The sequence below is a fragment of the Phaenicophaeus curvirostris genome, chromosome 8 (assembly GCF_032191515.1).
Source record: "Phaenicophaeus curvirostris isolate KB17595 chromosome 8, BPBGC_Pcur_1.0, whole genome shotgun sequence".
Lineage (NCBI taxonomy): Eukaryota > Metazoa > Chordata > Aves > Cuculiformes > Cuculidae > Phaenicophaeus > Phaenicophaeus curvirostris.
The window spans coordinates 36149373-36160448 of NC_091399.1; the positions used below are offsets into that span (position 1 = coordinate 36149373).

Here is an 11076-nt window from a genome sequence, read left to right on the forward strand (position 1 = left end):
TTCCCATGCAAATAGTCACCCCAAAAAGAAAAGTGTGGGGAGCGACACACAATAATTAGACCTTTGTCTAACTTTCCCAAGTGCCAGAGAAAGACAGATTAATTAAATATACAACAGTGTTGGTTTTTGGAGTGGGGGTCTCTCTTGCCGTGGAGGTCATAAATTAGGCAGAATAAATACTTCAATGTGTTTGCAGCGGGGCTGCTACGTCAGAGCGGCTGGCGGGCGGTGGGAGGGCGCAGCGCAGCTCTTGCTAATGACAGTCACGTCTGGGGCTGTCTGGTTGCCCCTAGCAACGAGACATGATGTAACACCAGGATGAACTTGAACTTGGGGGACTTGAAAAGGGAACAATAGACCAGAGCAATCAATAAAGCCTATTTCAGTGAAGGATTACAGAGCCGCTCTGGGGTAACCTTGTCTGCAAGGCGCAGGCTGAATAGCAAGATGCGTGAAGGAGCGCGGGGGGACGGATGGACAGACGGAAGCGCGGCCGGGGGACAGACGGACGGGCGGTGCAGCGCAGCCCCACCTCTGCCACTGATGTTTGCCTTTTTGCCTTTCTTTTTTTCTCTGCTTTTCTTTTTTTGGTTGGTTTTTTTTGTTTGTTTGTTTTTTAAATCTTCTTCCCAAGCGCAAGGAGCAGTGAGGCCAGAGCATCCCCTGCCACCCAGGCGAGGCCAGAGCATCCCCGCCACCCGGGGCCGCTGGCCATGTGGCCAGGCCAGCAGCGAAGGGAGCCAGCTGGACATCTGCGATAGAGATTTGAACCGTCCGCGCTCAGTTTTTAACCCCTCTGCTCGCTGCTGGGGGCTTTCCAGCCTGGCCAGAGGCTGTCACGCTCAAATGGCAGGTGTAAGGGGCGGCCCCGCGAAGTTCAGAAGAGTTTGCGGCCAGCGGTGGTCGGAGGTGCCTCCGGCACGGCCCGGGCTCAGCTTCCCTGCGCCCACCTAAAGTCAACAGGGCCCTGCGCTCAGGGAGGGGAGCGGGACTTGGCACCGCTTCACAAATCCTGCCAGAACTTTTCTCTGTTTATGAACTTTACATATGAGAACTATTTCGTTTAATTGCAGCCTGCGTAACTCTAAATATAAAATCTGTAGGCAATAGATGGCGCCGATATGGGACCGGTGTGTTTGTATTCAGAAGGGTGTGCGGAGGAAGAGTTAGTTAATGAGGTGTATTGGAACCAGGACAACTTCTCCGATCGTGCTATTTATTTTACCGGTTCCTACCTCCATGGCAAAACCACATAATCTCCAAGTCCCACATGAAACTTGCCTCAGAGTCTTCTGTAAATGTTCATAAATCCTCCCCGGGTTGATTATGCTATCAATCACGTCAGACGCTGAAAAGGAACGGAGGAAAAAGTTGGTAAAACTTGTCATCGGTTTATACATGCACACGTATGCACCTCATATATTACAGGAGTCAAAGTAAAAACATAGGGTATCAGCAACAGGTCTTTAATACCTGAATCTTTCTTGTTGTATTACTTTACTTCAGGCTAAATAGTTGCCGCTTGTTGGTGTATTCCCACAGCAATCTGTCATTGCCAAGTAGCATCCCCCTGCACGTACAGTCCCAGGGCCTAACACTGCTCTTATTCATCCCGGGTTCAGGTTGGTCTGACCTCGCCGGGGCCGAGCTGTGTCTCCCCTGTGGGGTGGCACTGCCCTGACTCCAGCAGAGCCCACTCCAGCTTTCTGATGGTGTTTATTTTCCTGTCGAGGAGCAAAATTGCTTTTTGTGCCCTGGGCATCTGCGCAGTTGGGTTAAGGACAGTATTGTTGCAGAGATGAAATCGCTGGGAATTCCCTCCCTTTGGGAGGCGGGGGGGAAAAAAAAAAAAAGAAATATTTTCCCAAGAACAGCTATTAGTTGAGGTCCACGTTTTGTTTTGAAACACAAGTATGGCCAGAAATACGGGACATTTTTCGCTGATCCACTTTCCCCCGGATTCACTTTATCCCGGCTTTTCTCTAGCGATCCACATTTCTTCTAAGAAAACAGCCCTGTTGTTGAATTTCTGTGCATCTGTTCCAGCGAGACAGTTGAAGCAGGGCAGTATAAAGCAACAGATGCTTATGCTGGCACATGCCTAAATACCCAAGAAAACCCCGACTGCAGGGTGATAAATGGCACAGAGAGGCGAATGTGTATCGCCTTTTCAGGGGATTAGACAAAAGTGAACTGGAGGGATCTTCAAGGCATAATCTATTAAAAAGATTGATAACTTGTAACGTGACATGACCCCCACGTTCATCTGTAGCTATGTCCAGCAACTGTCAGCAAAAAAAAAAAATATATTGATTCATACAGTATTTTTAATTAAGCTTTGTAATTAGGTCGATTCGTCACAGTCTCAATTAGCCCCCCTCTTGGCGGAGGAGGCTGGCGGCAATGCCCGGAGCCCTTGGGGAAGCAGCGAAAGCAGGCGGCAGGGCTGACACTTCTCCTCTTTCTTTTGCAGTCCTGGTACCTGGGATAAAAGTCTCCGCTTCCCACCACCCACCAGACAGACCACCAGACCCCTTCCCACCTCTGTAACACGGAAGCAGCAGCAACGCAGCGCAGCGACTTCACACCAACGGAAGGGGAGGCGAGCAGATACCGACAGCAAACTAGTACATGGAAATGGCAAACGTTATGGTTGAATGGCAAAGGCCGTAACTTTTTCGAGATTTTATTTTTTTTGGGTTTTTTAGACAACTTAGGACTGTTGTATTCTCATATGGTGCTGGAAATGGTTGGGCTTCATAACTTTTGAAGTGTTTCATTGGTAGTGTAAGCGTTAGGTGACACTGAGTAGAACTAGCCTCTGCTGCTGCTTACCAACTCGCTGTTGTAACACACTTTCCATATGGAGCCTAACTGTTTTACAGTATCCTCATTGATTTTTCCCATACAGGTGTGAGACTTCTTGAGAAATCATGAAACACACTTAAAGTATAACTTTTGTAGTAGCTGAATTCTGCAATATATAACTTACCGGACAGACATAGAGCATGTTTTTCTGTAACATATCGGAAAAAAAAAATTGCAGGTTTTTTTTTTGTTGGGGTTTTTTTTTTTTTTTTTACAGTCGGCACTTAGATACGTAACACAAACCATAAGAGCATTGTCAAGAATTTTTTTCCACTCAATTGCAGAGCGATTTAAAACATCGAACTACAACTATTCACTAAAAAAAAAAAAAAGAAAAAAAAGAAAAAAGTTTGAAATGCTGCACTTACATTTAAAAAAAAAACATTTTTCAACAATTTTCAACAATTACACAAAAATTCACGCAGAAATGGGGAAGTTGGTCTGTTTTTGACAGAAACTGACAGGAATCAATCAAAACAATCGAATTTTGAATTGAGTAAAGTGCAATTTCATTGGATAGCTAAATATCTTTGTAAGATAGAGATTGTTGAAAATTCTATTTTTGTTTTCCAAGTCCTTCCACCCCAGGACTCTAAATTATTGGGGTAAAAAACAGCCTTGCAAGAAAAAGGGGAGCTATTTTTGCTTTTTATGTTTTTTATTGTTGAACTTGTATCCCTTTAAAACTGAAGGAAAATTAAAAAAAAAAACAAGTCTAATGGTGCTTTTACCACAATATGTTAACTACATTAAATGCTAATTAATCATTTTCTGTTATCAAAGCACATAACTAAAATGAAATCATAATATCTGTTAATTTTATAAGCTAAAAGTCACTATAATGGATTATGCCAATTCTGACAAAATTTACGTGTTTCCGGCAATATAGGGTTTATCAGTTCTCAAACACCTTGGGAATAAGAGAGAATGGTCCAGAAAGTAAAACACCTTCGTGTCCCTGAACTGGTACATTTTCTGGACTGCGAAGAAAACATTACAGAAATGAATGATGCTGATCTTACAACTTATGCCAGTTCAAAGCAAGGGCACTTGCTGAAGAAGAAAAAAAGAAAAAAAAGAAAAAAAAAACAACAAAAAAGTTTGGACCCCAAACGTCCTGTATCTTATGTACAAAAAAAAGGAAAAAAAAAAGAAAAAAAAAGAGTGCAAGTGATTTTTTCTATCAGACAGCGGAGCACCCCTTTGCTTCACATGCAACTTTAAGAAGGTTTCCTATACTATACATATATATACGTTCTGGTTGGCACGTCCAGCTAATCAGAGAAAGTCTCTGCATGTTCTAGTGTTAGTAACTAATTTTTATATAGTTAATGTAGGGTAAAGTAGAGTGCATTAAGACACAATATTGTAATCCCTATTCCAGGCACTTGCCTTTAAACTATGTTTGTTCGACCCTTCAGAAGGGTTTCTACTACTGTCCTATACAATCAAGTAACTGAAATTCTTGGGAAGACACTTTGCTCCTCATCTTTTCCCTGAAACAATGTTTTGTTTTGTTTTCTTAATTTGCACGAAACAAAAAAAAAAAATTCCATATCAATGTGCCTTGCCCTGGATAGCGATTATTTGTGGAATTGTTGCACATGTTCCTATATTGAAAGGGGTTTTTCCCTAGTCAAGCATTTGGAGACACTTTTTGTAAATGTGACTTTTATGTCAGCCATTGTCAGTTTCAACATCTAGAATTAAATAGGATGTTAGTTGTTCCGCAGATAGGAGTAGTGTTTATTGTCCTGTATGGTCAGTGGCAGTGCTATTCTGAGATCTGTAGATGCTAGATTATCAGTATTTTTGGATGTTGCTGCATTTTACATTTTATTTGGAGTCTTCCTTTTTTGTTTTGTTTTCTCCCAGATATATGAAAATATGCAATACCTGCTTATATCATGTAGAAAAGCTTAGCAATTATTAATTTTTCTTTTCATTTTTTTTTATTTGACCAAAGTTGGTGCTGCACTTGACGCAGTGTGTTTTAGGTGTTTGTCTTTGTACTTTTGTGATTTTGAATGCACATGCAGGAAGGGCTCTTCTTAGAGAAGCAGTCAAACTGTGAAGCACTAAGCTGAACCCTGCTTCAAGCAATTTTTGTTTTACAACTGTTCCTTTCACAAGCAAGCCTTAAAAAAAAAAAAACTTCCTTTTTCTTCAGATCCCACACCCATTTTTATTAGCAGACTGCAATCAATCCACATTCAATAAAAGTATATAATGCCCATTTTTATATGCACGTTTTTAAACTTCCAAGTTCTGAAAATTGTTTACTGGTTATTCTCTATTTAAGGAAAAAATAAAATGTTTTGGATTTTCATATGTGTCTGATAAGTGGTTGAGTAGTCATTTTGCTCTATTGTATTGTGTGATTGTTAGTATATGGTATCACATCCTCTAGCCAGCATCCTTTGCCTTCCCTATAGCACTTAGCTGGGCATTACTTTATTAAGACATATGTGCACTAAAAAAAAAAAATAGCAGCTTTCAGTGCTTCACAGTGAAGGGAAAAAAAGCCTAGACAAACATTTTGTCAGAACCTTGCTATGAGACAAGGTATTACCAGTAAATTGGTTGTATATACAATAAAATTGCACCCTTTTTTAAACAAAACAAACTAAGCAATAGTTTGGGCAGTTAGTTGTTTTTAGTGAGCATGTTGTAGTCATGGCTGCAAAGAGAGAGAATTAAACTGCCCACTCAGAAGATATGTAATTTGTATGTTGTATAGTTTTATTGATTACACTGATTTATTCTACCCTATTTTATAATGCAGGACTTTTGTAATGTTGTTTAAATGAGGAAAAATTTCTGTCAAATTAGCTTAGTGGAATTTCTGATTGTTCGTTATAAAGGCAGCGTTCATAGAATTGCTTTTTTTTTTTTTTTCCTTTGGGAACTGGATTTAAGTTAAAAACTTTCCCGTTTCCTTTTTGTATGTATTTAAATACAGTTATTTTTCTTCTCTCAATGGTATAGCATATTCCTATGCTTGAGAAGTATAGGCTACTGAAGAACCATTGTAAATGGACATTACAGGTATGCTGTATTTTTGAAGGTATTTTGTCATATTAAGTTTGATGACGCTAAAGTTAGGGAACTCTGAGCAGGATTGAGAGAAAAAATGTTTTAAAGGCTTTAAAACATTAGGTAGGCGGTCAAGGGTGTTAACAAACAGGGGTTGTAAAGTATTACACACTAAATTCAGTTTTTGTTCACCTTACTCTCCCGCAGAAAACACGGCAGTCCCGTTCTGTGCAGGTGTAGAGAACAAGCAGTGTTTTCTCCCTCCGAGCCAGCCCGGAGTGGGGGGCCAGGCAGGAGGGTCCCTCCTGGGGGTGCAGGCTGCAGCAGGAGCAGGGGGCGGCCAGCGCCCCGGACTCTGGGACGGGTTACAGCCCCACTCCCCTCCGAGTCGCTCCGGTCGTTCTTTTTGAGTCACACGAACAACTTTTTTCTCCCCGTCTCCTTCTCTCCAGAAACCGTCAGACGCACAAATACTCTGACCCGTATCCACCCCCCCACCCATCCAAATTTAAAGCCCTAGAAGTGGCTTAGCGCGAATTGACTTTTTCTCAAGTTAATTCCTTTCTTATTTCCTCTTTTTTTGGAGCGAGGGCACTTGCTTTTATCATGCCGCACACCCCAGCGATGCCATTATTATTTATTCTTCTTCCTTTATAATAAAAACTTCGGGGCTTCGAGTTTAGGCAGCCATGGTACACTTTGTCTCTGTTGCTTGTTCCCCCTCCCCTTAAGGTCGAAGGGGAAAAGAAACACTCAAGTTTTCTCAACTCCACAGTATTCAGTCAGCCCACAGGAATATGCAAAATCCCTCTAACATTTTTTTTTTCTTTCTTTAGTTCTCTTTGTTCCGTATATTTGCAGCTTTGTAGTAACAGTGTTATAAAATATTTACTATACGAAAATACAAAAAACCCAGATACATAGCCTAAAACAGGTTTTTTTTCCTTGTGGTGACTTTTTTTTAAGGATGTCAGTTAATATTGTACTTTGCATTGTGTCTCTGGAAATATCTTTTTTTTTTTTTTTTTTGGTAGAAGGCCTCCATCGAACAAAATTAAAACCATAACCGGCATGACAATGTAAGGAGAGCTTCAATGGCACCTAAAGAATAAATAAATAACAAAATAAACCTCATGAGGTCTGTCGGAGGCAGGTCTTGTGAAGTTAACACTGCCTGCTAGGCAGGATTTTCATTAAATCAAGCTTACAATGCCAATTTTGTCTTGAAGTCAATGCATGTATTACTGTTTGACAGTAAACCCAGCTATGCCATCATCAAGTCCAAGGCTGCGCAATAGTCTAATTAGTATCGAGTACATTTTCCTTTTATTTTTTCCAATAAAAAAGCAGTGGGATGAAAATTGCTTTGATATATAGCAGGTAACATTGAAGCTATTCCATAGCACTTAACTGTAGTGAATACTGTGTCACCAATTCTGAAATCAATTTAATGTTTAATGCAAATCCATTACATGGTGCTATTACAGGCTGGCAAAATGATTTACAAAAATGTGACAACTTGGGCTCAATTCACTCTGCTTTCCAACAATGTAAATGCATAGCAGTGTTTATCTGCATGGAAACTATGCACTAATCTATCTGAAAAAAAAAAAGAAAAGAATATATCAACTTTGGTATCTACTTTCCGTTTACTTCGATCCTTGCCTTTTCGGTCATTGTTATAATGCCAGCTTTAGGACAGAAAGAATTATAAGAAAACCAGCATAATACCTGATATATTAAAATGTAGTGCCTGTGAAATCTGTATTATATTGCTCTTCTGAAGTAAGATTTTTCTACACCGGTAGCCTTCGCTGTCTGTCAGAACCTTCTGATATAGGTGATGTAAAATAACCGTACAATATTAATGCATGCTATTCCATAATGCTTAGTAGCTGTATGAATATTACTCAAAGTTATGTTAGTCTTTTTTTCTGACTTGGTTCTTGTCAGATAGGTTTAAAGATATTTCACTGAGAACGCAAATTCTGTCTTTTCTTGATTTGGGGTGTTTTCAGTATTTTGGAGGTATACATTTACTTAAATTCAGTATTACTTGTGTTTTGGGTTTTTTTTCTTTTTTTTCTTTTTTTTTCCTTTTTTTTTTTTTTTTCCCTAGAGGGCAGGACATGGTGTTTGAGACCAGAAATCCGTGCCTGGTAAGATTTTCGTCTCAAAAAGCTACCCTAAGAATTCAGAGAGCTTGCTCTGAAGAAGAGATGCATAAAGTTCAAATTTAAGGGACAGTCTTTAAACCCACAAACGAGATTGAGCTCACGTTGTGAGAGATTTCTTAATGGGCAGCGGTTCACCAGGTACCCATGCTTGACCCTTCTTCACACCAGACTTCCTCATATAGAAAGAAAAACCCTTTAAAAAAAAAAAAAAGAAAAAAAGAAAAAAAAAAACCTCATGTGGTTGTTTAGTTTCATGCACAGTTGCAATATTTTTCTTCAGACAAACTCTGTACAAACTTTGGGCCCGATTCATAAAAGCTCCTTTGCTATTAACACGGGAGGCTGGTAGCTGTTCTTGTCCAAAGCGAGGATGCGCTTTCCACGCTCACGCTTTGGCGAGCCCCGCTGTCCTCGGCACGCGCGCCTGCTGCCTCTCGGCTCCCTCCCCTTCCCCTCTCGGCCTCCCCCAGCCCAGCGGAGAGCGGGAGTTGGTGGGAAGGGGCTGGGGGGCCGGGGCAGGCGAGGCGGCGCAGGACCATGCTCCGACACCCCAGAGGTGCAGGCTGGCAGGAGAAAAGGGGGACACGGGGACGAGGCCGACTCCACGCCGCTCGCTGGCCGAGGCCAGGGGTTCGTAACACGGTGGGACGAGGCTACTCGATTACAAAAGAGATCTTGTCCGTACCAGAAAAATATGCTAGATCGCTACCTCTGAGCTCTAGAAAAAAACCTTCGTAAAGGCAAACACTCATACACAATGTGAACTTTTGTACTTTGTATGCTTTTTTTTAGGGAAGACTATTTTCCACTTAGTTAATCTTCTATGCTCAAGCATGAACAAAAACAATTGTGTGGGTTGAAATGCCCCCCTTTTATCTGCATCCACAAATTAATATGAGGGGAAAAAAAAAAAAAAAAGAAGATGAGTTTTTAGACGGAGCATGGTAGGAAGAGAGTGCCCGGCTTGGCACCCGCCACCACTGCCTGTTCTTGCTGCCGGCACCCGGCTGCAACTGCTGCCTTGGGGAAAGGTCTGCGAAATTCTTTGCTTTGGAAATACAATCAAGGAGAAAACTCCATTTTGGCTGGCTGTGCGGTTTCTCTGCGTGGCTGAGTTCTGACCTAGCCCTGCTCTGCTGCCTGAGACTGGCCCAGCCAAGTCCCACAGCGTCAATTGGAAGTTCGGGGCGCTAAAATTTCCACTGGCCGTGTGAAAGATCTGCTGCAAATTCACTTGACACCCGTGTTAATACCATGTCGTGTTCATTTTTTTTATGAGTCAGGCCCCTCGTGCCTCTAGTATACTTGTATTGACTCTCATAGTTACCATTTTAGTTTTACTGTGTTCTGTGAAAAAAAATTGTAATTGGTTGAGAATCACTGTGGGCATCCATTCTTATTCAACTAAGTCTCCGCAGGTTTTTTGAGCTGGTGTGGATTAGTTTAACTCTTGTATTCAACCATTAGTGCTACCACCTTCTCACATTACAATACAATTACTGGAAGCAAGTACTGCATTTCCTATGCAACAAAAAAGGAAAATAAAAAATTGCTAATGCTAACAGGCTGTGTTGTTATTTACTTTCAGCTGGGGGCGGGGGGTGTGCGGCAGTCGGGCTGTGGGCATTGCCGCCGACTGCGGCATTGACCTCTCTGGGTGTGCGGCGCTGGGGGTGGCTCTGGCCCTCCGACCCGGGCAGGTTTGGGGGTTCCCTGGTGGTAGCTGGCACCAAATTGCAGAGATACTTGGTTAAATCAAGTCACCGTCGTCACATCAGCCGCACTTTCCTGTGCTGCCGGTGTCCTGTCAGCACAAAATCGCACAATAATGGATGAATCTTCAGCGAACCTCTGCCGATTAAATCATCCTGCTTAAAAACGCAAAGCGCATCTAATAGAGACTGGGGAGATTCATTAATTCTGCAAGCACTAAAATATATCTTTAAATGTAGCTAAACTTTTAAAATATTGCCACATTTCTAAAGAGTCCCAGTACTGGCTGTCAGGGGCGTTTTGGCCATGGCTGTTAGAGCCCCCGTTGCCCTGCTCCGCTCCGCAAGGCCTCGGTGCATGTTGGACAGGAAAAACTTGGTCTTTCTGCAACCTCTAAAGTTTTATTTAAAGTTTTCCACTGCGCAACATCTTTTCTTAAAAGATACGTGCAGAAGTTAGTATTTGCCGAAAGGAATCTTTTTCGTTTAAGCCGTACCACCTGCTTTCTACCTAGAAACCAGCGCTGAGGCTGATGAGAGGCCGATGAGAGGCGAGGGGTGGTGCAGCTGTGCCACACGGCCTGGGGGGCAGGAGGTGGTGACCATCGTGCCCAGCCTTTCTCGGGGCAGCACCAGCTGCAGCACCAGCTCCTCCATTTTACATTGGCGGAAATGAGTGTTCTCTAACAAATAGTTGCCCGGCACTCATAAACCACTGGTATTTCCTTTCTCACACATCCGCATAATTTCAATTTAGGCTCCGAGGCCGGGGCGGGAGGTCTGGGCTGTGTGCAGCTCTAAGGGCTCTGTCCTCAGGGTGCCCCGCTCCGCGCTGTGGTTGCTCCGTCAGACACAGCTCGTGCCAGCACTGATGCACGTTGGAACAGCTGAGGACAGGTTGGAGCCCATTCAATTTGGCTTTTGTTTCTCCCTCACAAAGGGGACGAGGCATTGAGGAAAAGCCAAATCTGCCCTCACAGAAAACAAGAAAACACCGTGCCCCAAGCAGGTGCTCTTGCCCACTTGTGCCCTGGGAGCCTTGGGAGGAGGTCGGAGAAAGAACAGCAGGGGGAGAGGGGTAAGTGTTTTTTTGGGGCAGAAAGCTCATCTCAAGGCAGCAAAAATGAGCTCAAATGGTGGTGGTGGTGGTGGCGGTGCCCCTTAGGACGGGGAACAAGCGCAGGCGTGTGCCAGCTGCCTCTCGGGGCGGCAGGAGCCGGGCGCTTCATCCAAGCAGCAGCAGTGAGCACAGAGGATGCAGGGATGGGAGGGAGGGGCAGGGA

General features: G+C 42.9%; 1 protein-coding gene across 15 annotated transcripts in view; it reads left to right on the forward strand.

Moving 5' to 3' along the window:
• NFIA (nuclear factor I A) overlaps positions 1-9643 on the forward strand; it is a 358619-nt gene extending 348976 nt beyond the window's left edge. For all 15 annotated transcript variants that reach the window (XM_069861900.1, XM_069861899.1, XM_069861898.1 and 12 more), the window contains one exon: positions 2474-9643. In XM_069861900.1, the coding sequence (XP_069718001.1) occupies positions 2474-2491 (18 nt within the window). In that variant the 3' untranslated portion in view covers positions 2492-9643. The remainder of the gene's footprint in view (positions 1-2473) is intronic.
• The last annotated feature ends 1433 nt before the right edge of the window (positions 9644-11076 follow it).